At 37.8% G+C, this 24,897-nt stretch overlaps 7 protein-coding genes across 10 annotated transcripts in view; 5 read left to right on the plus strand and 2 right to left on the minus strand.

Annotated features, from left to right (window-relative positions):
* Positions 1-109: 109 nt before the first annotated feature.
* LOC135795804 (nuclear pore complex protein Nup93-like) lies at positions 110-3,356 on the plus strand. Its single transcript, XM_065307591.1, has 10 exons — positions 110-262; positions 316-483; positions 546-726; positions 796-1,086; positions 1,159-1,532; positions 1,592-2,097; positions 2,153-2,523; positions 2,593-2,829; positions 2,898-3,101; positions 3,154-3,356. The coding sequence occupies exons 2-10, from the start codon at positions 317-319 to the stop codon at positions 3,271-3,273; spliced, it is 2,451 nt and encodes an 816-aa protein (XP_065163663.1). The 5' UTR covers positions 110-262; position 316; the 3' UTR covers positions 3,274-3,356.
* Positions 3,107-3,783, minus strand: LOC135795810 (ADP-ribosylation factor-like protein 2-binding protein). The gene is made up of 3 exons (XM_065307601.1): positions 3,587-3,783; positions 3,427-3,523; positions 3,107-3,377 (listed from the first exon to the last, which is right to left on the minus strand). The coding sequence occupies exons 1-3, from the start codon at positions 3,781-3,783 to the stop codon at positions 3,294-3,296; spliced, it is 378 nt and encodes a 125-aa protein (XP_065163673.1). The 3' UTR covers positions 3,107-3,293.
* Positions 3,734-5,272, plus strand: Archease (protein archease). Of its 2 annotated transcripts, XM_065307598.1 has the most exons (5): positions 3,734-3,855; positions 3,929-4,022; positions 4,664-4,692; positions 4,753-4,777; positions 4,844-5,272. In XM_065307598.1, the coding sequence occupies exons 1-5, from the start codon at positions 3,750-3,752 to the stop codon at positions 5,238-5,240; spliced, it is 651 nt and encodes a 216-aa protein (XP_065163670.1). In that variant the 5' UTR covers positions 3,734-3,749; the 3' UTR covers positions 5,241-5,272. The 2 variants fall into 2 exon arrangements, with proteins under 2 accessions (XP_065163670.1, XP_065163671.1); XM_065307599.1 differs by lacking the exon at positions 3,734-3,855 and having other exon boundaries at positions 3,944-4,216.
* Positions 5,273-5,393: 121 nt separating this feature from the next.
* Positions 5,394-6,504, plus strand: LOC135795811 (partner of xrn-2 protein 1). Its single transcript, XM_065307603.1, has 3 exons — positions 5,394-5,689; positions 5,744-5,880; positions 5,985-6,504. Exons 1-3 carry the CDS (start codon positions 5,514-5,516, stop codon positions 6,020-6,022), a joined length of 351 nt encoding a protein of 116 aa, XP_065163675.1. The 5' UTR covers positions 5,394-5,513; the 3' UTR covers positions 6,023-6,504.
* Positions 5,923-7,199, minus strand: LOC135795807 (coiled-coil domain-containing protein 28A). 3 transcript variants are annotated; one of them, XM_065307596.1, is made up of 3 exons: positions 6,776-7,199; positions 6,543-6,720; positions 5,923-6,419 (listed from the first exon to the last, which is right to left on the minus strand). In XM_065307596.1, exons 1-3 carry the CDS (start codon positions 6,914-6,916, stop codon positions 6,088-6,090), a joined length of 651 nt encoding a protein of 216 aa, XP_065163668.1. In that variant the 5' UTR covers positions 6,917-7,199; the 3' UTR covers positions 5,923-6,087. The 3 variants fall into 3 exon arrangements, with proteins under 3 accessions (XP_065163668.1, XP_065163669.1, XP_065163667.1); XM_065307597.1 differs by having other exon boundaries at positions 5,923-6,371; positions 6,776-7,198; XM_065307595.1 differs by having other exon boundaries at positions 5,923-6,422; positions 6,776-7,197.
* Positions 7,200-7,355: 156 nt separating this feature from the next.
* Positions 7,356-14,691, plus strand: Zir (dedicator of cytokinesis). The gene is given in 17 exon segments (XM_065307590.1): positions 7,356-7,443; positions 7,503-7,581; positions 7,639-7,817; positions 7,875-8,071; positions 8,129-8,462; positions 8,517-8,796; positions 8,852-9,790; positions 9,864-10,325; positions 10,376-11,310; positions 11,379-11,655; positions 11,716-12,351; positions 12,414-12,566; positions 12,628-13,288; positions 13,291-13,484; positions 13,570-13,750; positions 13,807-14,197; positions 14,259-14,691. Coding segments are annotated over 17 exon segments (6,129 nt in total). The 5' UTR covers positions 7,356-7,402; the 3' UTR covers positions 14,449-14,691.
* Positions 14,692-15,498: 807 nt separating this feature from the next.
* Positions 15,499-24,897, plus strand: part of LOC135795812 (uncharacterized) — a 50,668-nt gene continuing 41,269 nt past the window's right edge. The window contains 1 exon segment of the mRNA XM_065307604.1: positions 15,499-16,230. The gene's annotated coding sequence lies outside the window, so the exon portion shown is untranslated.

Consider the following 24,897-nt stretch of genomic DNA (forward strand, 5'->3'; position numbering starts at 1 on the left):
AGTCGATATGTATTCAACTGTTGAATATTTAACGACTATAGTACAGCTAGCGACATCTACAGGTTATTATTGTAACTTGTTTGTGACGGTTAGAGTTTCGCATGCGCACTTTGTGTTTTAAAGCACAACAAAACCATAACCTAAGTTTATTTTTGCACTGGCGGTATTTCACGTTCATTTTCTTTCGTATTTTCTCAAAGAGTGTTAGTAATTATAGTGTAAAGTTACTTAAATATAAGTTTAGTGTATTATTTTGTGCCAAGTATGTTATAATTATTGATTTTATGAGGACAATTAGATTATTTTATGTTTTAGAATGTCTTCTGACTTCTCAGACTTGCTTTTTGAAGCTGAGAAGCTCACTCATGATATTGAGGGGCCTTCAGAGCTTCCTAAGGTAGATAGGTCATTAAGACAAGTTTTGGAAGCTTCCTCTGATTTGTACACAAGAGTGGCACAGTCTGGATCAAAAGATATTCAAGCGTAAGTTATTTTTGTATATAAAATAAAGAATTAAAGGATTAATATTTAATTTTTTGTCTTAGAAACCTTCTCTTGGGTTCAAAAGGCATAGATTTACCAAGAATTTCACAAAAGTTAGATGCCATCAGCAGCAAAAGAACTTTAGAAGCTATTGAACCAGTTGATGAGTTTGATTTGGACTCACTGTTGGAAAATGAACTCAGAAATTGCATTTTGGGTGTGATAGAAAGCGAACATAAATTAGTAAGTGTAGAAAATATAATATTTAAATATTTATATAAAATGTTGGTTAAAAATGAATTATGACTTTAGTGTTACAAGCAAATTGCTGAACAAGCATGGGAACATGAATGGGCTGAATGGAAACAGGAAAAACGCAAGATAATGAACGCCATGGTTGGCCCATCTGGCAATTTCATCCATCTTGCAACTCCTGATTCCATTGTAATGGACAATCCAGTGATTGCTTCACAATTTATGACTCAACAGGAGGCAGTCTATGCTGGAAAAGTCATCGAAATGAATAAAAGACAAGCTAAAAATGAAACCAAACCAAATCTGGTTAAGTATTTCGCTGCTACAGCTGAAGAATTTAAAGACACTGTAAGTATATTAAAATATCATCAAATATTTCTTAAAAAAACAATTTTTATTTTTTTAAATTCAATAATGTAGAAAGTTAATGATATGTGGGAAATAATGAAATTCATGACGAATGTAACACTCACCACACACGGAGAAGACCCAATCACAGCTCGTAAACACAATCTAGTAGTAATGGACCTCGTAAATCAAGCGAAAAAATACTTGGAAACGCGTTACAAGACCTACATGTGTAATGTTATCACTGAAAATCTGGCAGCTGCACAGCGAGGAGGTATTCCCGGTACTTACACTCTGGTGAGGAGTTATCTTGGTGTTAGGCTCCAAGGAGGATATGTTGGTTTCCTCGACGGGACAATCGATGAGCGCCCTCTGTGGCCTATGGTGTATTATTGTTTAAGAAGCGGTGATATTCCAGCTGCAATTGAGTGTTTAAACAAAGCAAAGTAATTTTATTCCAAAAATCATCATAATTTCTTAGCTAATGTATTAATTTATAATTTAGCGGACGTCAAAGATTCCCAGATTTACTGGAACTCCTCGAAGCACTGAATAAAAACCCCAAACATCCAGATTTGCACAAATTAGAAGCAGCAGTTCGTTTCCATTATCGTCGATTGATACGCAACGACACTGATCCATTCAAACGCATTGTATTTGCTGTAATGGGTTGTTGTGACATTTCTGATGAACATTCCGAAGTTGCACGCACGGCGGATGATTGGCTATGGTTGAAACTATCTCTGGTTCGCGTTGATTACGAAAAGGAAGACCACATTGATTATTTCGAGTTTCAACGCACGATTATTGAAGAATACGGCGAATCACACTACGATGCAGCCAAACAACCACATTTATATTTTCAGGTGTTAGCTTTGACCGGGCAATTCGAAGCGGCCATTGAATTTCTATCTCGTATTGAACGTTATAAAGTACACGCAGTTCACATGGCGATTGCACTTAATGATTGCTATTTATTAGCTGGCCCAGAAGATTATTCATCACCTCTGCGTAAGTTAACACTAAAAATGTTTATGTTTTCAAGTATTAATGTGTTTTATATTAGTTATTGTGGATCCCGCCGATCCGAAACCAGCAAGACGCTTGAATCTCGTCCGATTAATTTTGGTTTACGTGCAGAGGTTTGAAATCCACTGTATTCTCGAAGCATGCAATTATTTCTATCTCCTGCATAAGATTCATGACTCGGAGAAGAAGAATATGTTCCAAGTTTGCATCTGTGATCTCGTGCAGGAGACCAGAGAGTTTGAGAAAGTGTTCGGTAAGGTTCAACGCAACGGGATTAGAACTAAAGGTATCCTGGATCAGTTTAGGCATCCGGAGATCACTGTTGAGAAAACAGCGCATATGTTGGCTGATCAATTGGTGCGCAAGGGAATGTATGAGGATGCTATTGATTTGTATGATATTGCAAATGTAAGTTTACGATTTTTGTCATTTTTTATTGTGTTTGTGATTGTTTTCTTAATTTTTTGTTATTATTAGAACCAAACTGAGGTTTTGAATCTTCTATCGTCACTCTTGGCTCAAGTTATAACCCAACCATCATCTCAAGGTTCTCTAAGGGATAGAATGACAATGAAAGTGAAAGAAATCTATGAAAGATACTCCATGGATACATCTAGGTGTTCTGCTGCATCAGCAAACGCTTTCTGTAACCTTAAAGATTTGTTGATTTTCTTTGATCAGTACCACAGTAAGAATTTCACTGCTGCTCTAAAGGTAAATGTTTTATTGTTTTATTATCTGCGTTTTTTTTTTCATTATGAAGCTTATTTTATTGTTTAAAGTGTTTAAACGAGTTGAAAATCATCCCAACGCAAGCCTACGAGGTAGATGATCGTGTCTCAAGTTTCAAATCACTTACATCTGATGTTTGCAAAGTAATTCCGGACGTTTTACTCGCCACAATGAATATTTACTTTGCTCAATATCAGAAAATCAAAGATAATGAACACTTACCAACAAGATTGCAGGATTATTCAATTGACAAAGTAAGTTTTGAAATAATTACACATTTATTGTTATTTTATAAATATTTTTCAGCAATTGGGTGTTATAAAAGAGCAGGCACGCGTACTGACCAACTTTACAGGGCTCTTACCGTACAGAATGCCAGGAGACACTAACAGTCGACTTGTCCAAATGGAAATACTGATGAATTAATTAATATTTGTTGCTTTTCTTTACAATTCAGCCACTTCAGGAGTGGTGATGTATTTTGATACGCATAAATCCGATGAAAAGTCTATTGTTTTGCCTTCTTTCATCTGAAACATATAATATTATTATAATGAATTTAGATAGCGTTGTTTATACGTTTTTGTAATCAATGAACATTGTTTTGAAGGCGCAGAAGTCGCTGAACGTTGCAAGAATTTCAAATATTTCGCCTTCAAGATCATTCTGCCGCGTCCTGGAAGCAAAAACATGATTTTTGTTATGATATCAAGCTAGAAATAGGTTTTAATTTAAATACTTCAGCTCCTGCTCGAATTCGCTCATTTTAAAGTGTTGCACTCGATTGGTCAACTCGTTTTCCAGATATTTTTCTACCGTTTCAATATATTCATTGAAAATATCCGTGTATGAGAATTTATTCTCTTCTGTGTCTTCGAATTCATGCCAGTGTTTCTCCATGAATGCCCCGTGCATGTCTAGAAACTCTGTGTCCATCAATATGTCTTCGATGTGACCGATTATGGAGTGGAAATGTTTCTCATCGTCGTCCAAACAATGATTTGCATAGTAAGTTTCCTCTGTAAATACGTGAAACATGTAGAGAATTGTTTAATATGTGTTTCTTTGTTTGATTTATCAGTTAAAATGAAGATATTGCAAGATAATTTACCAAAAACTTCAACCATTTTGATGAAGCACGTGGAACGAATAAATTTGGGTAGTTTTTGTTTGAGGTATGATAGATAATGCTTTTTGCAAATAATTTGTCTAATTTTGTTGAGGTGGAATGAGTTTATTCGTTGCTTAGTGACACTGTGGGATACAAACAAAACATCAAACTAACATGATTGAATTTTTTGTATTGTGAACGCATTTTACTTGCAAGTTTGATCAATAATTTGCATAGAGGCTTACACTGCATGCAAAAGTATGTAATACTGTAATAACAGAAGTGGAAATCACTGAAATTATCTGGTATTTCCTAATAAACAATGTTGCTGTAGACTTTAAGCATAATTACAACAATTGCAAGCTGATTATGGCAAAGTAAGATAAGCAGTCTTAGCTTTGGCTCAAAAAAGCGATAAAATGCATATTTGCTACACTAATGTGGTGCAATTTTGTGCAATTGTTATTTTAAGATATTAACAGCTTGTCATCAGCTTGTATTGTTTGTATTGCATGGGTTTAAAGATGATTGCATGGGTACCTACTTCACCTGTGGACCTTCCCTCATTTTAACCTAAATACTCGAAGATGTTTCGATTAATAGCGCTAAACATGTGCTCTAAAATTTAATTTATGTTATTCCAATCAAGTATTATTATAAATAACTACTTATAATGCCAGACGATGATGACATTGATTTTTCTAGCATTGAGCTACCCATCCAAAAATACGAATGTAAGTTGCTTACAAACAAAGTAAAAAAAGTACATAAACATGCTAATTGTTTTATTTTAGATCTAGATCACACTGCAGATGTTCAGTAAGTATATTCAACTTTATTTTAATAAAGTAAATCATATATTAATACATTTTTTATTACATACAGATTACATTCTTGGGGAGATAGTCTTAAGGAAGCATTTGAACAATGTGGCATTTCAATGTTTGGATACATGACTGAGTTGGAAACTGTGGAAATAAAACAAAGAGTAGAGATAAAAGCCACAGGGCATGATTTAGAAAGTTTACTGTATGGATTTCTTGATGAGTTATTGTACTTATTTAGTTGTGAACCTAATTTAATTTGTTCTAAGTTAGAGATAACACAATTCATTACAGAAGGTGAAGACTTTTCAATTACTTGTTTGTGTTATGGGGAAGAATTCCACCTTGGAAAGCATCCCCAAGGCACTGAGGTGAAAGCAATCACTTATTCTGCAATGGAAATTGTGAATGATATTGAACATCAGGATTATGAAATATTTGTCATTATTGATATATGAAAAAAGAATAAGAATAAATGTTTATTTAGGCAGACTAGGTGTATGACTCCAAGAAAATTCATAATGTACTTGAAAAATCCATGAATTTGCAAATTGCAATTGTAATATGAACAAATAATTGCAAAAACATAATTTTCTTCCTTAAAGATTAGGAATCATGCTTTGTGGTATCATAACCTAAATGTAATCTGATTAAATTTTCCATCACGCGTTGCGGCATCTGTTTTCATATATAACAGATTCATTAATATTAAATCTTAAAATACAATAAAGATGACACAAAAATATCCAACTGATTGGGATGTGGATAAGTACTACGACGATACAGAACCAGATCAACATTGGGAACTAAGAAAACAATTTATGATCACTCACAAAGGCACTTTTTCCGAAGAATATCTTGTAGCATTGGCTAGAACATTCACCAACATTGAATTTATGGGCTGCAGGTAAACAAATTATCAATTATTTAATAAACAATCATTTATTAACACTCTGAATAGTTATCCAGGTCCATTAATGGTAAGAATTGCTGAACTTTCCAAAGATGTTGCTAAGGACTACAGAGAAGCAAAGAAGGGAAAATTACAGAGAACATTTGTGAGTGCGAAGAGTGCTGCTGAGACAAGATATGGAGGAGGTAATAACATGTTATAATAATATGTTATAATAGCCAATAACATAATTTTATATTGTTTTATTAATATTCTTAGATAATAAATTAAATTTGCATTGAATTTTCAGGCAAGAAGGAAGAATCACGTCCAGGCAAATCTCGCTAACGTTTCATATTAAATCCACTCATAATCTTTTCATATTTTCATAACTTTTTATATAAATTAATAGATTACTTGTCACTATTCTGCAATCCTTCAATCGAGACACTCAACTGCTCCAATCTTTGAATTAAATGACTCATAGTATTATAAGACTGCCGGAGATTATCCTCGGCGAGTGACGGCGCGCTGGTTGTACCCAAATCAAAGTGTAGCTTGGCGAGTTTCTCTTGCTGCTCGCGAATATTTGTCATTTGCTCCATGGTACAGCCACTGGCAAACGCACGCAGTTTCCCTGAATGGAAGTCGTCGAGGAGTCCAAGCAGGGCGCGTTCCATGTGACGCACATCGGGAACTTCGGATAAAAATGAGTGATGATGCACTGGTTTGTGTGGTGGATCTACTACTTTAAATTTCATGCAAAACATAAAGTAAATAAACTGAATACACTCATAATAAACAATAAAATAAATGAATTATGAAGCAAATCATAACTATTGTGATTGTTTTGTTGTATAATTCATACCTTTGTGAATATTTCTTGGTCTAACTGTAGCTGTGGTTTTTGTTGGCTCCTTAGCAGCTCTCTGCTTTTCATTCACAAAGAGAATACTTGAATTTGTTGTGTTTGTGCTCTTTTTATTCAGATGATTTCTATGCTGTTTGGATGCAGAGCTGTGACTTGTATTGCCTGATGAGGAAATCTACCAGAAACGTTAATTTATCTATTTTTATGCTTTAAATGGTTTTATTAACTACCTTATTGCTTCTAACTGGTGAAATGACTTTAATTTCAGTCACTGTGTTGTCTGTGTCATCCTGAACAATGCTATCTTCATTATCACCATCTGAAGATACTAACTGCTGGAGTTCTGACTCACGATCACCTCGGGATTCCATCGTGGATGTTCTAATTCAATTAGAATTGCTGACAAAACTTATTAGCAGTCAATAAAGTTGACTTCAAATCTTTGCGGCTAGACAAGTGAATAAATACTGGTTTAAACACTCAAAATGACCATTTGTACTAAATATCTCATAAATATTACAGTATTATGACTTTCGGAGTAGTGTTACTAAATATCTAATGTATATAACAAAGGAATTAAATGATAAGCAGTGATTATTGATAATAAAGTTAATATTGTATGGTTAGGTGGTATTGACAAACATCTGTCAAACATCAATTCAAAGTTAAGCAAGTTTTTTGTTTTTAAAACTTTTTACAATGAAAAATTCCTCAAAGAAATTAATAACTACTATTAGTATATACATTATATATCATTTTATTCATAATTATCTATGTTTTTATAAAAATATTGTGACATTTCATTGACAGCATTCCATGTGTATGACTGGTTTCGCATTCGCTTCGTTTGTTTGAAAATGGCGTCCACGCAAAGGGCGTTCACGCAGAAATTATCCAAGTAAATAACATAAAAATACATCAAACACATAAAATATTAACGTGGTTTCATGTTTCCAGGGCTCATCCAGCAGAAGTGCGTCGAAATGTCTCTTGTCATGCCTCGAAATGCAGTCGATTGTCCCCGTCTTCTTCAGCGGTATGTCTGCATTCATTTGTTATTTTTAGAAATAAATGTATGGGTATAATATTTTAGAGCTGGGCTTCTGATGTAATCGAACCTATTGAGTTTGAAGACTTTCTATCACAATATCAACTGCTGATTGATAGAGATCCATTAAGAGGAATACTTGATATTCCACCAGGGGATGTTAGTGTTGAGATTATCGAGAGACCCATCAGGACAATCAGACCTATAATACCAGAAGAAAAAAGGTTTTTAGTTGTTTTCTTTGATTATTTTATATTTTAATGAGTAATTGTTATTTATAGTGAGAGTTTACCACCACATGTACAAGCATGTGTTTCCTGTTATACTTCTGATTGGCAAGTTGTGAAATATCAGCAGAGAAATTTGAGCAGCAGCTATGGATCAAGACACAATCTACCAAAAGCTTTGCATTCAAGCCCAAAACAAGAGTTTGAGGTTGATTTTCAGCCTACTTTATCTGAAGTTAGTTCAGAATTTGGTAATTAATATATAAACTTAATTTACATGCAAATTATTAACGAAATATTTTATTAAGACTTGACCTCAGCGCCTGGAAGCAGTCGTCAGAGTGTAATATCAATTAGTTCATCATGTAGTGAAACATTGACGCCCAGAAACTCCTGGGCTTCCTTAGATTTGCGGCATTCAGCTGGCGATCCGTTGATTCCTGAAATTCTCGAGCATTCCGCTCCGGAAGCTTTGGATCAACTCAACGAAAGTCGCAGGCAAGTTGAGCGGCAGGAAGCTTTGATGTCTCTTTCACCTCAGCCTCAACAACCCGATGAGGAACCAGTAGAAAGACGATTGACTGCTGGACCACCAATGGAACACATTGGACATCGGATTTTAGTCAAATGTCTTCAATTAAAGTAAGTTTAACTTAAATTTACGAATAAAAACACAAAATAATATAAATATTTTAGTCTTGAACTGGAAGTTGAGCCACTCTTTGCATCCCTTGCTTTATACGACGCCAAAGAGAAGAAAAAAGTATCGGAGACTTTCTACTTTGATTTGAATAAAGAAAATTTAAAGAGAATGCTAGATGATCATATTCCACTGAATGACACCAGTACATTGGCAAGAGGATGTATATTTGACATCACAAACCCATCTCCGGATCTTTTTCTTGTGATTCGACTGGAAAAAGTTCTTCAAGGGGATTTGAATGAGTGTATAGAACCATACTTAAAAGATGACAGAGTAAGACTTAAAAATATCACATTTTCCAAACAAATTATTAATTTTCTGCTTCCAGAATCGTGATAAAATCAAAGCAAGCGCTGTAGCAACCTGTGAACGCCTTGGAAAATACCGTCAGGCATTCGCCTGGACAGCAATCTACTTGATGAACGTAATCAACGGCGGAGTGAATGAACCTGACCGTGAAAGCACCGGTTCCAACAGTAGCACAAACAGTCTGGATCGTAAAACAGCCAGCGGTGGTCTAGAACAATTACGTCGACGTGCCCAAGATATGGGCACACTCACCCGGCGTGGATCTCTGGAACGTCGTGAAAAACGCCGCTCTTGGTCACCGGATCACCTCGCGAACAGTCTGGATAACTTCAGACCCATCACACTCACAGTCACTTCATTCTTCAAACAGGAATTTGAGAAATTAAAAGATGACGACCTGTATAAATTTCTACATGAGTTAAAACGTCCGAATTTAATCATCAAGAAGATGAAATGCATTCCTGCAACACTGCGATTGGAAATAATGCCTTGTCCATCCGAGGTAAAACATTCTTTGACTTCGGAATTAGAAAAGATACATCCGTATCATGATGATACAGCACGACCTGTGAAGGAATTACTAGAGTTTCCGGTTAAGGAGTTATTGAATCCGCATTATTTGTATAGGAATTTGCTGTTTGTAAGTCCGAAGGAGTTGAATTTCTCGAATCGTGGTGGATCAGCGAGGAATCTAGCTGTCCGGGTGCAGTTGATGGCTGGAGAAGGTGAACAGCATGCTTTGCATAATATTTTCGGCAAGAGTAGTTGTCCAGAGTTCACGAATGAAGTGTACACAGCTGTGACATACCACAGTAAGACTCCAGTGTTTTATGATGAGATTAAAATGAAGCTGCCGAATGCCCTGGCTGATAATCATCATATTCTCTTTACTTTTTATCATATTTCGTGTCAGAAGAAGGTGGAACAGACGCAGGTTGATACACCAGTTGGTTATACAGTAAGTGAAACGATTTATTTAAATTTTTATTAATTTTTTTATAAAAATTCATATTTTATTGTTAATTTTACAGTGGTTGCCACTTTTAAGAGAAGGCAGATTAGTCTCTGGAGAATTCTGTCTTCCTGTAATGCTAGAACCACCTCCCTTGAACTACAGCTACATTCCTGCTGATGTATGTCTACCAGGAACAAAATGGTTGGACAATCACAAAGGATTGTTCACTGTGTGCTTGGATACTGTCTCATCAGTACACACGCATGATCAAGCAGTTGAGCGATTTCTTGCTGCTTACGATTGTGTGCATACTGGTATCATTCCATCGAGATTAGGTGAAGCTGGATTGGCGCAAGAACTCCGGTCTTCGATGAGTGGCCTAGCTGGTGCGAAACCCGAGTTAATCGTTCAAAATCTCCCGTTGATTTTTGACAGTATCATTCAATTACTTGTACAGCCACCGCGCCTAGCCGAGAAGACGTTGAATATCGCACATATTGCTTTTGAAGCTTTATGTTTACTCCTAGAAAGAATTCAGGTAAAAAAATATCAGTTTTTTAATTTTTTTTTATAATTTTTATTGTTTAGACGTTGCAAGACTTACAAATGGATCACCACGGAAGAATTGGTCTTCTTTCAACTTACATCCAATACCAATGTCGAATTCCCCACGCAATGTGCAACAGCGCACAAAATTCTCCAACTTATGAAACATCATTAACTCGCAGCAGTTCAAACCCTGATTTAGAGATATCACAACAACTCTCTCCGCGTGGTATTGATCGCGTTGCGAGCATGCGTTCCAATATGGCGGGCGAACCAACTCCGATTTATAATAACTGCCAACGCATCCTCTATGAGGAACTTGCAGTTCAATGGGGGATTTGCAACGGAAGATCACGTGATCAAAGCATGCAGAATGCTTGGTTCCTCTTTGATTTGATCATCAAAAGTATGATTGAACACTTGGCACATACCGGTAGTCTTGATGCACCGCGACGTTTGCGTTTCTCACAACAATTCATGGATGATATCGTTCATTTGGTGAATTGTGTGACGTCTGATATAATTTCGCATGCGAATGATGGAGATATTCGACGTGCGCATAAGTTAAACGCAGGATTAGCCTTCTTTTTCTTTGATTTGGTGTCGATTGTCGATCGGGGGTTTGTAATGCAATTATTGCGGACTTACACGAAACAAGTCCAGGCGAAAATCTCATCGATGCAAGATCCTGCGATGTTGTTCAGTCTGAAAGTTGAATGTGTGAGGATAATGTGTAGTCATGAGCATTATGTGCCTTTGAATTTGCCTTTTGCGACGCCATTCATGACGTCCGGAGCGAGTGTCTCGCCCAGTCCGAGTGTAACTTCATCAACAAGTCAGAATTCCTTCCTGTCGGGACCTCCGGCGAGTCAGGAGAGAGTCAGCACCTTTGCGGAATTATCATCGGAATATCGCCAGCATCATTATTTAACTGGCTTGGTCCTAACTGATCTTGCAACTGTTTTATTGGAAATGCAGTGAGTGTATACTGGGTTGCCTGTTGTCTGCATGCAATTTATACTTAACCTATTTTATGCGCTTGCAGTAATCCGAATCTTCACGCAAAGGCAGTCGACACGATTCGATCACTGTTATCCTGGCACGATAACGATCCGCGCTACATTTCGCCGGAAGCACGTCGGCGTGTTGCGGCGCTTTATCTGCCGCTGTTATCGGTGGCGATGGATGTGCTCCCGATCCTCCATCAATTCAACCACGACCGGAACGATCGTTTCGTGGAAGACACGCCAAGCACCAACATTAATCAAGCTGTGGCGTTGGCTATCGCTGGTGCGCCAACAAATTGTGATGGATTTCAAACGGTAATTACTAAAACTCACATATAATCACTTTAAAAGCAAAAATTTTATTATATTACACAGTTACAACATCGAAAAACTGCTGTGTCATCAGACGTCACCCGCCAACTTCTACTCTGTGTGTTGTGGGTGCTCAAAAACGTGGAGACTGAATCCCTCAGTCATTGGATGGGTGAGTTGTCCACAAATCGCATGGCTACACTTTTCCATCTTTTGGACGCGTGCACATCTTGCTTTGAATACAAACCGCGTCGACGAAGTCATCAACCCTCGGGATATGCGCATGCACAAGTCCCGCAAGATGTAAAAAGTCGTCTGGAGGACATGATTCTCGGTCAGGGATCCGCTCGGGAAATGATGCAAAGGCGCAAAGCGCAAAATACTTCATCTGCATCATCAACCACTTCGGAAAAAGTACGTTGGCGTAAGGAACAGATGACATATCGTCCATCGGAAAATGTAGATCGACCGCGCGAGGATATGTCTATTGATGTGCATTTAGAGGGACATTTAGCTACGGAAGCGTCTTTTATTGTACTGGATACTTTGGAGAGATGTGTGGCGACTGTTTCACTCTGGGATAATCAACAACATTTGGTTGGGTTGGCTCTGACTGTGTTATTGCATGCATTGGCTAAGAATCAGAGCACTACTGTCCTACCACATATGTTTGCATCGCAAAGATCTTTAGTTTTCAAGGTAAGGATGATTAATATAAAGATACATTGCATAGTGCTCTAAATAATCGGTAAAAATATTAGTTTCACAGTGCTTTGTTTGATGAGGAGAGTGATCACTGCGCAGACTTGTGTTTGTTGTTACTGAAACATTGTGGGTCACACATTGCTTCAGTGCGTTCACAGGCAGCAGCTTCATTGTATTTACTCATGAGGCAAACATTCCAGATTGGTAATGTAAGTACAAGTACATAACCTTATTTTAAAGCTATAGAATACATCATAATTTTCCTAATAGAACTTTGCGCGTATTAAAATGCAAGTCACGATGTCCCTGAGTTCACTTGTCGGTACATCAGCTTCATTCAGTGATGATTCTCTCCGGCGTTCATTGAAAACCATTCTGGAATATGGCGAGCGTGATGCAGAGTTTCAAGAAACTAGTTTCCCTGAACAAGTACGCGATTTAGTCTTTAATCTGCACATGATTCTCTCTGATACGGTGAAAATGAAAGAGTTCCAAGAGGATCCGGAAATGCTGCTTGATTTGATGTATCGCATTGCGAAAGGTTATCAAAACTCGCCGGATCTGCGCCTTACATGGCTTGCCAACATGGCGCAGAAACACATGGAGCGTGGTAATCACTGCGAGGCAGGAATGTGTCTCGTGCACTCTGCTGCATTAGTCGCTGAATATCTTGCAATGTTAGAGCCACTGCCGCATTTACCACCGGGTGCAGCAGCGTTGGAAAAAGTCTCGCCGAATGTACTCGAAGAAAGCGCTGTTTCCGATGATGTTTTAAGTCCTGACAGAGAAGGCGGTTGTCTTGGATTTTCCGAAGGTGGTTTCCTTGGTTTATTGGAACACGCTGCAAATTCTCTATTTGCTGCGGCCATGTATGAACCCATGAATGATATTTACAAGGTTTTGATTCCCATCGCCGAAAACAGTCGCGATTTTAAAAGTTGTCGAATATTCACGGAAAGTTACACGATGCGTACACTAGAATCGAGCAATTGCATGGAAAACGTGTGTTTGGCACGTATTTTCGCGTAGGATTTTACGGATCGAAGTTTGGTGACTTAGACAAGGAGGAATTCGTGTATAAAGAGCCAACGTTGACGAAACTGCCGGAGATATTCAGTCGTTTAGAGGTAAGTCAAATATTCGCGTCATAGATGAATGATGAGTTATTGTTGGAGGCAAGTTTAATGAGATATTAACTTTGTATGCGTGCAGAACTTTTACGCGGAGCGCTTCGGATCTGACAACGTCGTGATCATTAAAGATTCGAATACAGTCGACGAGTCGAAATTAGATCCTGATAAGGCATACATTCAGATCACCTACGTCGAGCCGTACTTCGAGACGTACGAACTGCGATATCGCCAGACGCATTTCGATAAGAACTTTAACATTAGTAAGTTTCACATCAAAACCGTCTGCGATTTTTCGGTTTTAAATGATTCATTTCAGAGCGTTTTGTGTATTCAACGCCATTCACGCCGAGTGGTCGTGCGCACGGTGAATTACACGAGCAGTATAAGAGGAAAACCATTCTCACTACAGCCGTGCATTTCCCGTACGTGAAGACACGCATACAAGTTGTGCACCGCGCACAAATCACACTCACACCGATCGAGGTGGCGATCGAAGACATACAAAAGAAAACAACCGAATTGGCTACGGCCACCACACAGGAACCCCCGGATCCGAAAATCCTGCAAATGGTTCTACAGGGATGCATTGGTACGACGGTTAATCAAGGCCCGCTTGAAATGGCGCTTACCTTCCTGCCTTCCGATGGCAAACCGCTAACAAAGCATCAGAATAAATTACGGCTGTGTTTTAAAGACTTCTCAAAGAAGTAAGCATTTATTTTTTCATCTTGTTTAGTTATTAATGTATTGAATATTAATTCTGTGCAGATGTCACGATGCACTGAAAAAGAATCGCAATCTCATCGGCGCAGATCAAAAAGAATACCAAAGAGAACTGGATAGGAATTATAAGCGTTTTACAGAACGTTTGCAACCGCTGGTTAATCCGCAAAACGTTACGGTTATTAATTCTTCCAGTCCGCAGAGACAACGACAAGAAGCAACGCTACGATGGTAATTGATTAAATAATTCGTCCCAGGTGAGTCGCTGCAATATCAAGGAAAGATTCTCATCAATATTTAAACATATTTATACGCTAGTAATCTACGAGTATTCCAAAGCTAATTTAATTTATTTACTGCGAATATCAGATTTGCAATTTATATATTCTCTAGGATAAGTACTTATTTTTATACTTGCACCCGAATATAGTATTATATTTGCTACGAAACTAGAATAAATCATGATTGTGCTTGAGAATTGCGAATTTGTTTGTTTTGTGCGTTTAAATGGTTGCCTATTACAATATTGCGTTAATTATTACTCTGGCACTAATTCAATTATTTATAACATTGTGCTGAGCTTAATTGAATTTACTTAAGCAGATAAAGCAGGCATTTACACTGCGCCATCGGACAATTACCATAAATTGAATTCAATCAGTCGACCCGCAATGTTTGGTTATGCGGGCGCTGGGGAATATTCGGCTAATATGTATTATCAGCCCTAAAGTATATTGCAATGATACTGATTTTCAATAAGAATCTTGTTTTGTTTATTTCTGATGCTTTGTAAAGCATCAAAACATTGTTGTTGATGAAAATATTGTTTAGGTGTGTACATAGGCAACCAACAATACACGTAAAAACCGTTACTTGTACATAACCTACAGAGCATCATTGTAAAAAAGTTGAGTGTGTGGATGCGTGCATTTTGAAAAGTTCCGAGTTTTTAAGAAAACAAGTTTAATTGCAATGATTTGTCACGAAAATCCAATCCTGTGCGTGGGCGGTGCCGGCGCGAGATGTATTCTCGTCGATTGTGGGTGAGTTGTAAATGCACACATGTAAATGCATGCGATTCTTTGCGGAGCGTGGGGATGCGGTTAGCGGATGTAATGGCGCGGGCGTCGGGTAGAGATAGATGCTGCTACAAACGATGCGAAACACAGAAGCGCCGTATGTTGTTTGCTGTATCGCAGATGCGCTTGGGAGGAAGGAAAGGAGCGCGAGGGCTGCGCGCGGCAGCCAGCCAGCCAAACCCGCTTAACTTAAGTCTTTTCTGCGCTCTTTTCATTGTTGAATGAACCCGGGCGTCGGTTGTGCGTTGCAGTAGCCGGTCACACAATCAACACACACAACGCATTCACCATAAATCATGTGTACATGAAATAAAAATTTAAACATACAAGTGAAGATATACAAGACAACAAATCGTGGAATGGAACAATCGCAAGTGAGAAATTCAGCACGAATCTCCCTCATCGCTCACGACGAATGCAACAACGGAGGGGAACATTCAAGAGAACACGAAATGTTACCTCAACTAAAATACATCCACACACATATTCAACAGCGTGAATAACGTGCACTATGTTCCGGTGGTGATAGCACTCGCAGTCGCATCGCATTTGCGGCACCTCCCGGCCCCGATGGTAGTAGGATGGTAGGATTTGAATATCACCGGACTCTCTCGTCTAGGAAAGCACGCGCCGCGAGCTCGAATGCGATAGTTGTGTAAGAGCACGCGGTGCGGTGTGTCGTGCCGGCGCGGATCGGGTGCCGAAGGTCGCGATTTTTACTATTGTGCCGATGCGCACGTTGCTCAACCACCGGCCGACATCGCGACTTAACTTAACTGTTAAGTCAGGACAGAAACATTGGAATTCTGCGGGCGGTGCGAAAATGTCAACAATGGGGACAAGTTAAAAGTCTTTAATATTAATATTTGTGTGCGTTTACAAAGTGTTTTGTGGTGTAGTGGATCGAACATTTGTGGATTATAATAAATACAATCATGGTAAGTATAAATTTTATTTTTAAACATAATAATTGGCTCGTTTTATGAAAAAAATGAATTTTTGCTTCCCAGAAGTAGGAGTTTATTATTGGTAAAGTTTAATGATCTTTGTTGACCACAACGAGGATTTTCTGAGGTTTAACTGCTTAAAATTAATTTATTTTAAGTAACTTATTGAGAAATTCAATTTTGTTTATGTTAGCATATTAGTCATCGAATTTCGAAGAACATAAACAAAATACTGTGTAATCAAGACGCAAATGACTAAGTTTTCAGAAGAAGTTATAACGTCACACATGGTTTTCATTGTGAATCGTTTGAACTTGGGCCACTTTCAGGCTTCGCTTTGGTTAATTAGCTGCAATTACAACTTCCTGCCGGCTTCGGCAATTTCAACCCAAGATCACGCCATGCCATGCCAAACCAACCGTTAGTCGAATCTTCATCTTCTTCACGCTAATCACAGCTTGTTAAATCTTTTGTTTACCAATCACGCGATGAAAAAATTAGTAAAACTTGCGTAAGTTCACATTTTTAGCACGTTTAGTCAACTTTGCACAATGGCGTAATACCTACGCTCGTAAATGTTGTAATATCACTGCCAGTAATAAACTTTAACGATGAATTATCGCGCGGTGCGGTGAAAAAATTCGATTCCATAACTGAGCCGTGACATTCCAAGGTCAACGCTGTTCCGCGTTTGATGTAAAATTTATTGTAACAATCCCACTTCGCGCTAGGATTGTGTATTTCTTTAATAGTCATTTCATGCGACATATTCGGCTTTTGTTCTCGATAACAATGGCGCACAATAATCGTCTTTAATGAAAAATGTGTAGAAAATAACGATCACGAAATCTCGTTTGGTTCTAAAAATTTATTTAATTACATTTGCACGCGGTTGAAACGCGAAACAATTACGAGCAACAAATTGGTATTTTTATTATAGCTCAACGGAGTACAAATACTCCTGTATCCTTGTAGTTTTTGTAACAAGTTTCGTGTTCGAGTTCTTGTTTCGGATGTTTTTGTATGGAGTATTCGTATGTTTGCATCTTTTGTTCATGTTGCTCTTCAGGATCACGTAGAACACATTTAAATTTCTGTTCTTCTTTTTTTGTTCACCCAGTGAATTTCGAGTACAATGGTCTGTTACCTTACGATTAAGTAAACTGGGCATTAAATTGTCGTAGCGAAGAACAAGTGGTTCACAAGTTTGGTTTGCTTGATGCTCGCATCGTCGACGTCTTCGTTTTGGCTGCAAACCAGTCCGGTTTCTTTTGAATTCCACCCGAAAATCTTCCAGTCTTTCCACTACCTGCTCGTAAATATCTTTTGCGAATATTTTTCTTCACGAAATTCTATTGTTGACAATCCGCGTTGACCACACACCGGAGGGTCGCTGAGAGATGAAAGAAGTACATAATGACGCAGTGTACGTAGGAAAGCGAGAATGTGATTTGACTTCTTTGGTTTGTAAATCATTTACAGCTTCTTTGCACCTGGCAGGTTGGAATTTTAAGTATCGCCAGGGCAAGATCACGGCCAGTTACCGTTTTATTACACGTACAAATTCTCGGTCATATTGTGTTTGCACACATTATTAAAATATTAATACACTAGCTTTAACCCTTGGCTTCGCTCGCGAATATCTAAAATAATGAAGTTGCTTCCGTACGCGTCTGTAGTCACAGAAGAAGTAACAATGAAGTAGAATGGCGGGAAGTTTAAAATGGCTGAAAGTATAGTCTATGGAAGTATAGTGTACAGTCTCCATAGTGTAGTCAATTGGATTTGATGTTGACGTAGCTGTCGGTAATACAGTGTGATAATACAGTGTGATGGTACTATAGTACTTAGGTTTGAGCTTCATTGCTGGAATGCTAGATGGCGTTAAAGTAGTCAAATAGCCAGATGCAGAGGTATTATTGGCTAAACAATTTCTTTATTTTATTTAAAAAACAATTTTTTTTATTAAATAAAAAGTAGCCTATAACCATTCGGGGACCACTAAGAATATGTGTACAAATTTTCATGATGATCGGTTAAGTAGTTTTTGCGTGAAAGTGTAACAAACATCAGGACTTTCGCATTTATAATATTAGTAGGGATTAAAATATTCATCGATGCTTAACTAAATTTTATGTTTATGCTTAATTAACTATCATCCTGATAAGCATATAAACTTTACTAGACGTTTACTAGTTTAGTAAATTGTATAGTCCAGAAGTTTGCTTCTGTCCGATGCACGCAGCGAAGTTAATTTATTAAATGCAAATACGCTCTGTAATAATATAGGTGAAGCCGGGATGCAGGGTTCGTTCATCTTGGTAAATGCTAATTGAAGCCGGTCGTGTAAGCGCAACAAAACAAAAAACATCGTCTTCCGTTTTATTCGTGTTTATCCGGCACACTTTGATATTAGTCACATCTTGTGCGCCACATGTTCGAGGATAAAAGTCGCCATGCGTCACAGATGTAGAATGTAAAATGTAAAATGTGTTAAAACATTGTAAGCAAAGATGTGAGGGATCATATGATCACATCCAGCTTGAGCTGGAAGCTTTAAATTGAAGCAGATGACAAGTTATGCATGCGACCAGAAGCAGAAACCTCTAGATAGGCTCAAATGAAGTGAGAAACCCGACGCAACATGATATTCACTACGCATACTAATTTGGAAGCAATAGTTGAAGGAAATTATGATGTGATGATGAAAACAACGACATAAATTCGTTTCTAAAAACTAAAAAAACTTAAAAAAATATTCAGCTGTTTCCGTTAATTTTTTTTAACTTAAAAAACTTTTTTTTGTTATTTATACATGTAACATCTCGTGATTGCCAAGTGCAGACAGGTATCGCACTTAAACGACACATAAAAAGTCGCCTCTGCATTTAAAGTGCCCGCTTCGAGTATCTCTTTGTCATGGCGCGACATTTACATACCCGCGCTGTAAATATTCAAAGCGATGGCAGGCACGGTAGCCGTCCGAGTTGAAAATATGAAATAAATATGAAACTTTAACTTCCCTGCACGGTCGCATTCTTTCTCGCTCGTTGAGGCGTTTGTTGGTGTGATTGCGAAGACCCCGCGGTGTTTGCTTGTCTCTTCCGATAGCGCCTTCAACGCCTTCGAGGAGCAGCGCATGCATGATGCATGTAATGTAAACTTAGCTTACCGAGATTCCAAAGCGGTGAACACGTAATGGAAAATAAGGGACATTCCTCGACATGTGACGCACCTATATCAATATTTTCGAAGGCTTCGGGGACGTCTTCATGGAATATTCAAACTTGTTTTACTGATTTACATTATTCTTTGAGTGTTCCATTAGATTTTTTTATTTTTAACTTTAAAAGAAGTTTTGAGACAGAAAAAGTGATTAAATTACTTTAGTCACGAGTTTTAGTCACGGGTTGAAGCTTCTTAATCAATCTCGTGACAAAAACTCTTGTTTTTGTTTAAATTTAAAAATTCGGTTTTATTTCTTCATTTTCATCGCGAATTTCAACTTAAAAACTCACATCCTCTTCGGCTGACCTTTTGTACCTCGAAAACTCTCTTTTTACCTGCGTTTTACTATCTTCCAAGCATCAGGTCCACATTCTCGGCGAGACTTCTGTTGATTGAACCGCGGTGCCGCTTGAGGCTGCCCGGGAGTTTTATCACTTTCCTGATTTATACGTGAAGTTGGTGTAATTTTTATTATAATCACATTACGCAGGAGTAAAAGAAGTCGGTAACTGTAAGATAATTGATCGTGAAAATTACGTCGTAAACCGCTCGCCTCATTACCGAACGTTTCGGAAAGTTCTTCGTGGAAGCAAAAAAAAGTCGTGCACGAAGGACACGTAATGAAGTTGTATTTAATAGGTGTAGGTGCAATTACTTGGAAAGAAATTTAATGAAATTTAATTTAAGTTTACCACAGAAATAATTTTCTTATTCGTGAAAAAGCTCTGTGTCCGTAAACATTTCACAATCATCAAGTTCAAGAGATGCTCAAGTTTCGCATTACAACCGCCCACATAAAGCTCTTCAACAAGCGGATCCAGGTGAAAAGAGTTGAATACTCGAAACGAAACGCAAAATTTCATCCTGTTTAGTTTTTATTTCGATAAATATCTACGATCCTGTTTAGTTCTTGTTGCTTTTATAAAGATAATCGGCATAAAAGGGCAAATGAAACCTTCTTCTTCTTCTTTCGCGAGAGAACACGACGCAAACATGAGGAATGAACGCAACAAGACGTGTACTTACACGTCAAGCAGGACGTGCAAGAACTAATGGTGCACAACTTGCGCGCGAGATAAGTTCACGTCTCGCAAACAATTATTAAACCCACGCGCACATTTTCACTCGTCAATTATCATCAAACATAACCTAACATTTGAACCTCTTGCTAGGCAACCAAGATATTACATAATGTCATCATAAATATTCAATCGGTGTGTTTTGTATTTGTATTGTTTTAGTTTCCTTTGTGTTGTGCGAGTAAAAGTTCATTGTTTTGTTTTACTTCACTCGGAGATCAATTTTCTTGTCATGTGCCATTAGTATCACGGAAATACGATGTATAGTGCATTGTGCGGATAATTATAATTATCTATCAAGTGTCTTTGTCGGAGTCGCACGAAAATTACATCTGATTAGTCTGGGGACTAAAATTAAATTGACTTACGATCGCGCGCCGACGTTGACTTGACTCTCAACTTAAATGGTTATTACATTGCGCTTTTGCACGATGATCGTTTGTTTGAGCCCGGTACAGTTATATTCTTAAGTTAATAACGCGAATATCAAACACACGCCGCGCGCTTGATGGCGTGTACTTGTGTATGAAAATGTCCAAGTCGCATGTGCGCACTTGAACGCATCGAGTGCACCTACTGGCGTGGACGTCGAGTTAATGACACATTAAATTCTATAATGAGTATCGAGCACGGGCTCGCAGCGACGATATTTGAATATTCGTCACGATTGATTAAGCGTGACACCCTTTAATATGGAGAGTTATTTTCGTGCTTTGTTTGTTTTAATTTAATTTTAATTTAATTCAACGAAAAACAGTTTATTGTAGGCAACCCAAAATACATCTATATATGGTTCTGAACCCTCTAAATGCATTTTTAACAAATAACAGTTATGCTTACATTTATCAATCAGGCAAGCAGAAAACATCTGCCCCGGCCGGAATTCAAGCTGCATTCTGATGCACTCGTATCTCAGGCGTATAATGAAAGGGTTGGGGTCCGTAGGTAATTCCTAATGTAACGCTCGGCATTTTCGAACACACAATATCTATACTAGTGATGGTTTGAGTTAATTTTGTTCGAAACAGACACGAGCCACAAGGTGGCAAGTGGTCATCACCAAAATCCGGCTTATCCTACAGCTGGTTCACAGTTGGTTGGCTGAATATCTGATTTCAACAAGTTTCTACCATCTAACCAAGCCACGAACTCATTTTGAAACTCATCACTGCTTACGAGCATTACATATTAATGTGTGTGGTGCAGTAGATGCACTTTAGGCATATCTACGCGTAGAATGGCTTGGAATTAATGTTAATCGGAGTGCTCACGATGTAATAATCGGGTGTGGAATCACAAAACTTCTATCCAAGACTATAAAAGCAGAGATTACGCTTTGGAAAGTATTTAAATCTGTAACACTCGATAAAATTTTATTTTAAACGAAATTTTCATTTAAAACGTGTTAAATTCTGCATCAGCTGGCGAATAATTTATACTTTTACATATTGTAACATTTAATGTCGATGTATGTATTATGGAAGCGGTTAAACTGATTAAATCTCGGGGTAATGATGATGTATTGCCTCCCGCATACAAGATATTCGTCGAATAAGTCACTCGGCAAAGATATATAGCGGCGCGTAAAATCCAAAGCCGAATTTGTCACACGACACACACACTCACACATGTGCAGGTGGTCGGTTATATTTACTATCGAGCACACGCGGCGCATTTTATTGGCGACATTCAACAAAGCACCCACTATAATCTAGCGCTTACGTAATACACACGCAAATATAAGCGGGCACCGTGCGCGTGGAACTACCTTTTCGAGTTTTCATTATTGTGTATATTTGCACATTATTCTCTGTTGCAGTGGTTGCCTGTGAGGAATACTAATTTATTTCTCGAATAAAGTGCTCAGGTTTGACAAAAAAAATGCGAAAAATTAGTTTTAAGGCATTTTAAAAAGAATTTTTGAATTTTTATTTAAAAAATAAGAAATATTGGGATTTTACGCGGATATACATTTGTTTAATCTTTGTAAGCTGGTTATAAACTCAATTATTCTTGGAAAAATGCCGGTAAATATTTCCTGAAGTCTAAATATGAATTCCGCGTCGCTCAGTTGTATTCACTTGTGTTTTGTTGTGACGCAACGTGCACCCCAACAAATTAGCTGAAAAGTCGTGCTTAAGTTATAAAATTTGCATTGCAATTTTCCGGGATGTTGGGATCATAATTACAACAATATTTCAAATGTTTCCATCGATGTCATGCCTTTAAAAAATATTCTACCTCATAATTGCTTGAAATGAAAATATTTTTCGTCGTTACACAGAGGAAATTACACGTTGTACCTATTGATTTGTGGTTTTTCGTTGATATAAATTGCGCCTTGTACAACGCACGTGATTGTGAATGGTTAGCCATTTCCTAGACAGTCAGCGATTGATGTTATGCCAGCTTGTTGCATCCTTGCAACATCGTGAAATCTCCCGATAACACTAGAACAATGCGCGCTCGGTGTACTCGTATTCCATTCCTCTCCACCTTCGGACGCTTTATTTATTCGCCGATCCTCCGATTCAATGTTCAATAGCAATCGGAATACCAAGTTTCGATTGTTGCTCGAGGATATTCGATCCTCTCATCTCTTCGGCTTCAACTTCTTGCCGTTCATGCGGCTGTTACCGTTGTGTGCGCCTTGTTTATCGACTCGACGGGGGCCGACAATAACCCAATGAAACTATGAATAAATCCAGCGCTGTTTGCGCGAGCATTTATGAGATTTGTGAGTATGGGGTACGATGGTCTTGCGGCGCGCCGTGTATTGATGGTTAAACGCATCGCCCGCTTTCATAAATCAATTTGTCGTTATTGCAAAGCGCTTGTTACGAAATCGTGCGCGCACGAAAAAGCATCAATAACGTTTTTGTCGTCGTCGATATCCAGATATCCAAACCGTTTCCGATTCAATTACGTTGATACTTTTACAAAATGCAGAAAAATGATTAATGCATTACTTTAAAAAGTTATTACTTATTAAATCACAGGTTTTACTGATACCAACCTACAAGTATAATATTTTTACGATGCAAAGTCTTTATTTATAACTAGCTTTAACCCGCGGCTTCGCTCGCGAATATCTAAAATAATGAAGTTGCTTCCGTACGCGTCTGTAGTCACAGAAGAAGTAACAATGAAGTTGAATGGCGATAAGTTTAAAATGGCTGAAAGTATAGTCTATGGAAGTATAGTGTACAGTCTCCATAGTGTAGTCAATTGGATTTGATGTTGACGTAGCTGTCGGTAATACAGTGTGATAATACAGTGTGATGGTACTATAGTACTTAGGTTTGAACTTCATTGCTGGAATGCTAGATGGCGTTAAAGTAGTCAAATAGCCAGATGCAGAGGTATTATTGTCTAAACAATTTCTTTATTTTATTTAAAAAATAATTTTTTTATTAAATAAAAAGTACCCTATAACCATTCGGGGACCACTAAGAATATGTGTACAAATTTTCATGATGATCGGTTAAGTAGTTTTTGCGTGAAAGTGTAACAAACATCAGGACTTTCGCATTTATAATATTAGTAGGGATTAAATCTCACGTTTATACTTATACCAACCTACAAGTATAATATTTTTACGATGCAAGTGTATATACCTTATTTATAATTCAATCTTGCGCACAGCGAGTGTGAGACTAAATAAGATTTTCTTTCCGAACGAAAATAATCAAGTCAGCATTGATGAAAATGGAAATGTTTACGCCCAATGGGCGGCTGGGCGACTGCCGACCGGTAGCATGTGTTGTATATTGTAAATAAACACGTGCGCGCACGTACCGAACGTGCATACTCGACCATTGTATAATGGATTAATTAGACGGCGCGCGCGACGCCAGATCGAAAACCGAATTGTGAATGCAACAGTCGACGGGACGCAGCCTGCAGAAAAACATGCGATGCATGTTTTCAACAAAAATTAGACAAGGCAAGTTGTGTACACAATCGGGAAGACGCAAACAATGTAAGTTTGATTGTTAATTGTCTACGAGTACGTAAAACAAACATTGAAAATTTTAAGTTTACTGAACTTATTTTTACAATTATAAAGAAATAGGTTACCGAAACAATCCAAAGTAAAGTTTAATTTAGTATACTTAAGTCACTTTATCATTTTTTATGTTTAGGTAATATTAATTCGGTATTATCTACTTAAATTCTTACGTTTTACGTAATTTTTTATTTTACGAATAGCAAAGTATTGATTTTAACTGCGTTGGGAATTATTGCGATACATTTATTTGATTAGCGTTAAGATAAAGCGATATCATTTAGATAACACAAAATGTTAAGTACCACACTGCGTATTTTTATTATGTTTCATGTTTGTTCA

This window comes from Atheta coriaria, unplaced genomic scaffold (genome assembly GCF_025399875.1).
Source record: "Atheta coriaria isolate IRGN ID8LTWV9N9 unplaced genomic scaffold, Caltech_Dcor_3.1 hic_scaffold_7_pilon, whole genome shotgun sequence".
NCBI lineage: Eukaryota > Metazoa > Arthropoda > Insecta > Coleoptera > Staphylinidae > Dalotia > Dalotia coriaria.

Excerpts from the sequence above, each read along its gene's own strand:
- LOC135795804 (XM_065307591.1), top strand. The coding sequence starts at position 317 with ATGTCTTCTGACTTCTCAGACTTGCTTTTTGAAGCTGAGAAGCTCACT. Across the intron at positions 1,533-1,591 it reads GAGTGTTTAAACAAAGCAAA|CGGACGTCAAAGATTCCCAG; the intron begins GTAATTTTATTC and ends TTTATAATTTAG. Across the intron at positions 2,830-2,897 it reads ATTTCACTGCTGCTCTAAAG|TGTTTAAACGAGTTGAAAAT; the intron begins GTAAATGTTTTA and ends TATTGTTTAAAG.
- LOC135795810 (XM_065307601.1), bottom strand. The coding sequence starts at position 3,783 with ATGGACACAGAGTTTCTAGACATGCACGGGGCATTCATGGAGAAACAC. Across the intron at positions 3,524-3,586 it reads GAATTCGAGCAGGAGCTGAA|GACGCGGCAGAATGATCTTG; the intron begins GTATTTAAATTA and ends TTTTGCTTCCAG. Across the intron at positions 3,378-3,426 it reads TGTTCATTGATTACAAAAAC|ATGAAAGAAGGCAAAACAAT; the intron begins GTATAAACAACG and ends TATATGTTTCAG.
- LOC135795807 (XM_065307595.1), bottom strand. The coding sequence starts at position 6,916 with ATGGAATCCCGAGGTGATCGTGAGTCAGAACTCCAGCAGTTAGTATCT. Across the intron at positions 6,721-6,775 it reads CACCAGTTAGAAGCAATAAG|ATTTCCTCATCAGGCAATAC; the intron begins GTAGTTAATAAA and ends CGTTTCTGGTAG. Across the intron at positions 6,423-6,542 it reads ACCAAGAAATATTCACAAAG|TAGTAGATCCACCACACAAA; the intron begins GTATGAATTATA and ends TGAAATTTAAAG.
- LOC135795811 (XM_065307603.1), top strand. The coding sequence starts at position 5,514 with ATGACACAAAAATATCCAACTGATTGGGATGTGGATAAGTACTACGAC. Across the intron at positions 5,690-5,743 it reads ATTGAATTTATGGGCTGCAG|TTATCCAGGTCCATTAATGG; the intron begins GTAAACAAATTA and ends CACTCTGAATAG. Across the intron at positions 5,881-5,984 it reads TGAGACAAGATATGGAGGAG|GCAAGAAGGAAGAATCACGT; the intron begins GTAATAACATGT and ends TTGAATTTTCAG.
- Archease (XM_065307598.1), top strand. The coding sequence starts at position 3,750 with ATGCCCCGTGCATGTCTAGAAACTCTGTGTCCATCAATATGTCTTCGA. Across the intron at positions 3,856-3,928 it reads TCCAAACAATGATTTGCATA|TTAAAATGAAGATATTGCAA; the intron begins GTAAGTTTCCTC and ends TTGATTTATCAG. Across the intron at positions 4,778-4,843 it reads GATCACACTGCAGATGTTCA|ATTACATTCTTGGGGAGATA; the intron begins GTAAGTATATTC and ends TATTACATACAG.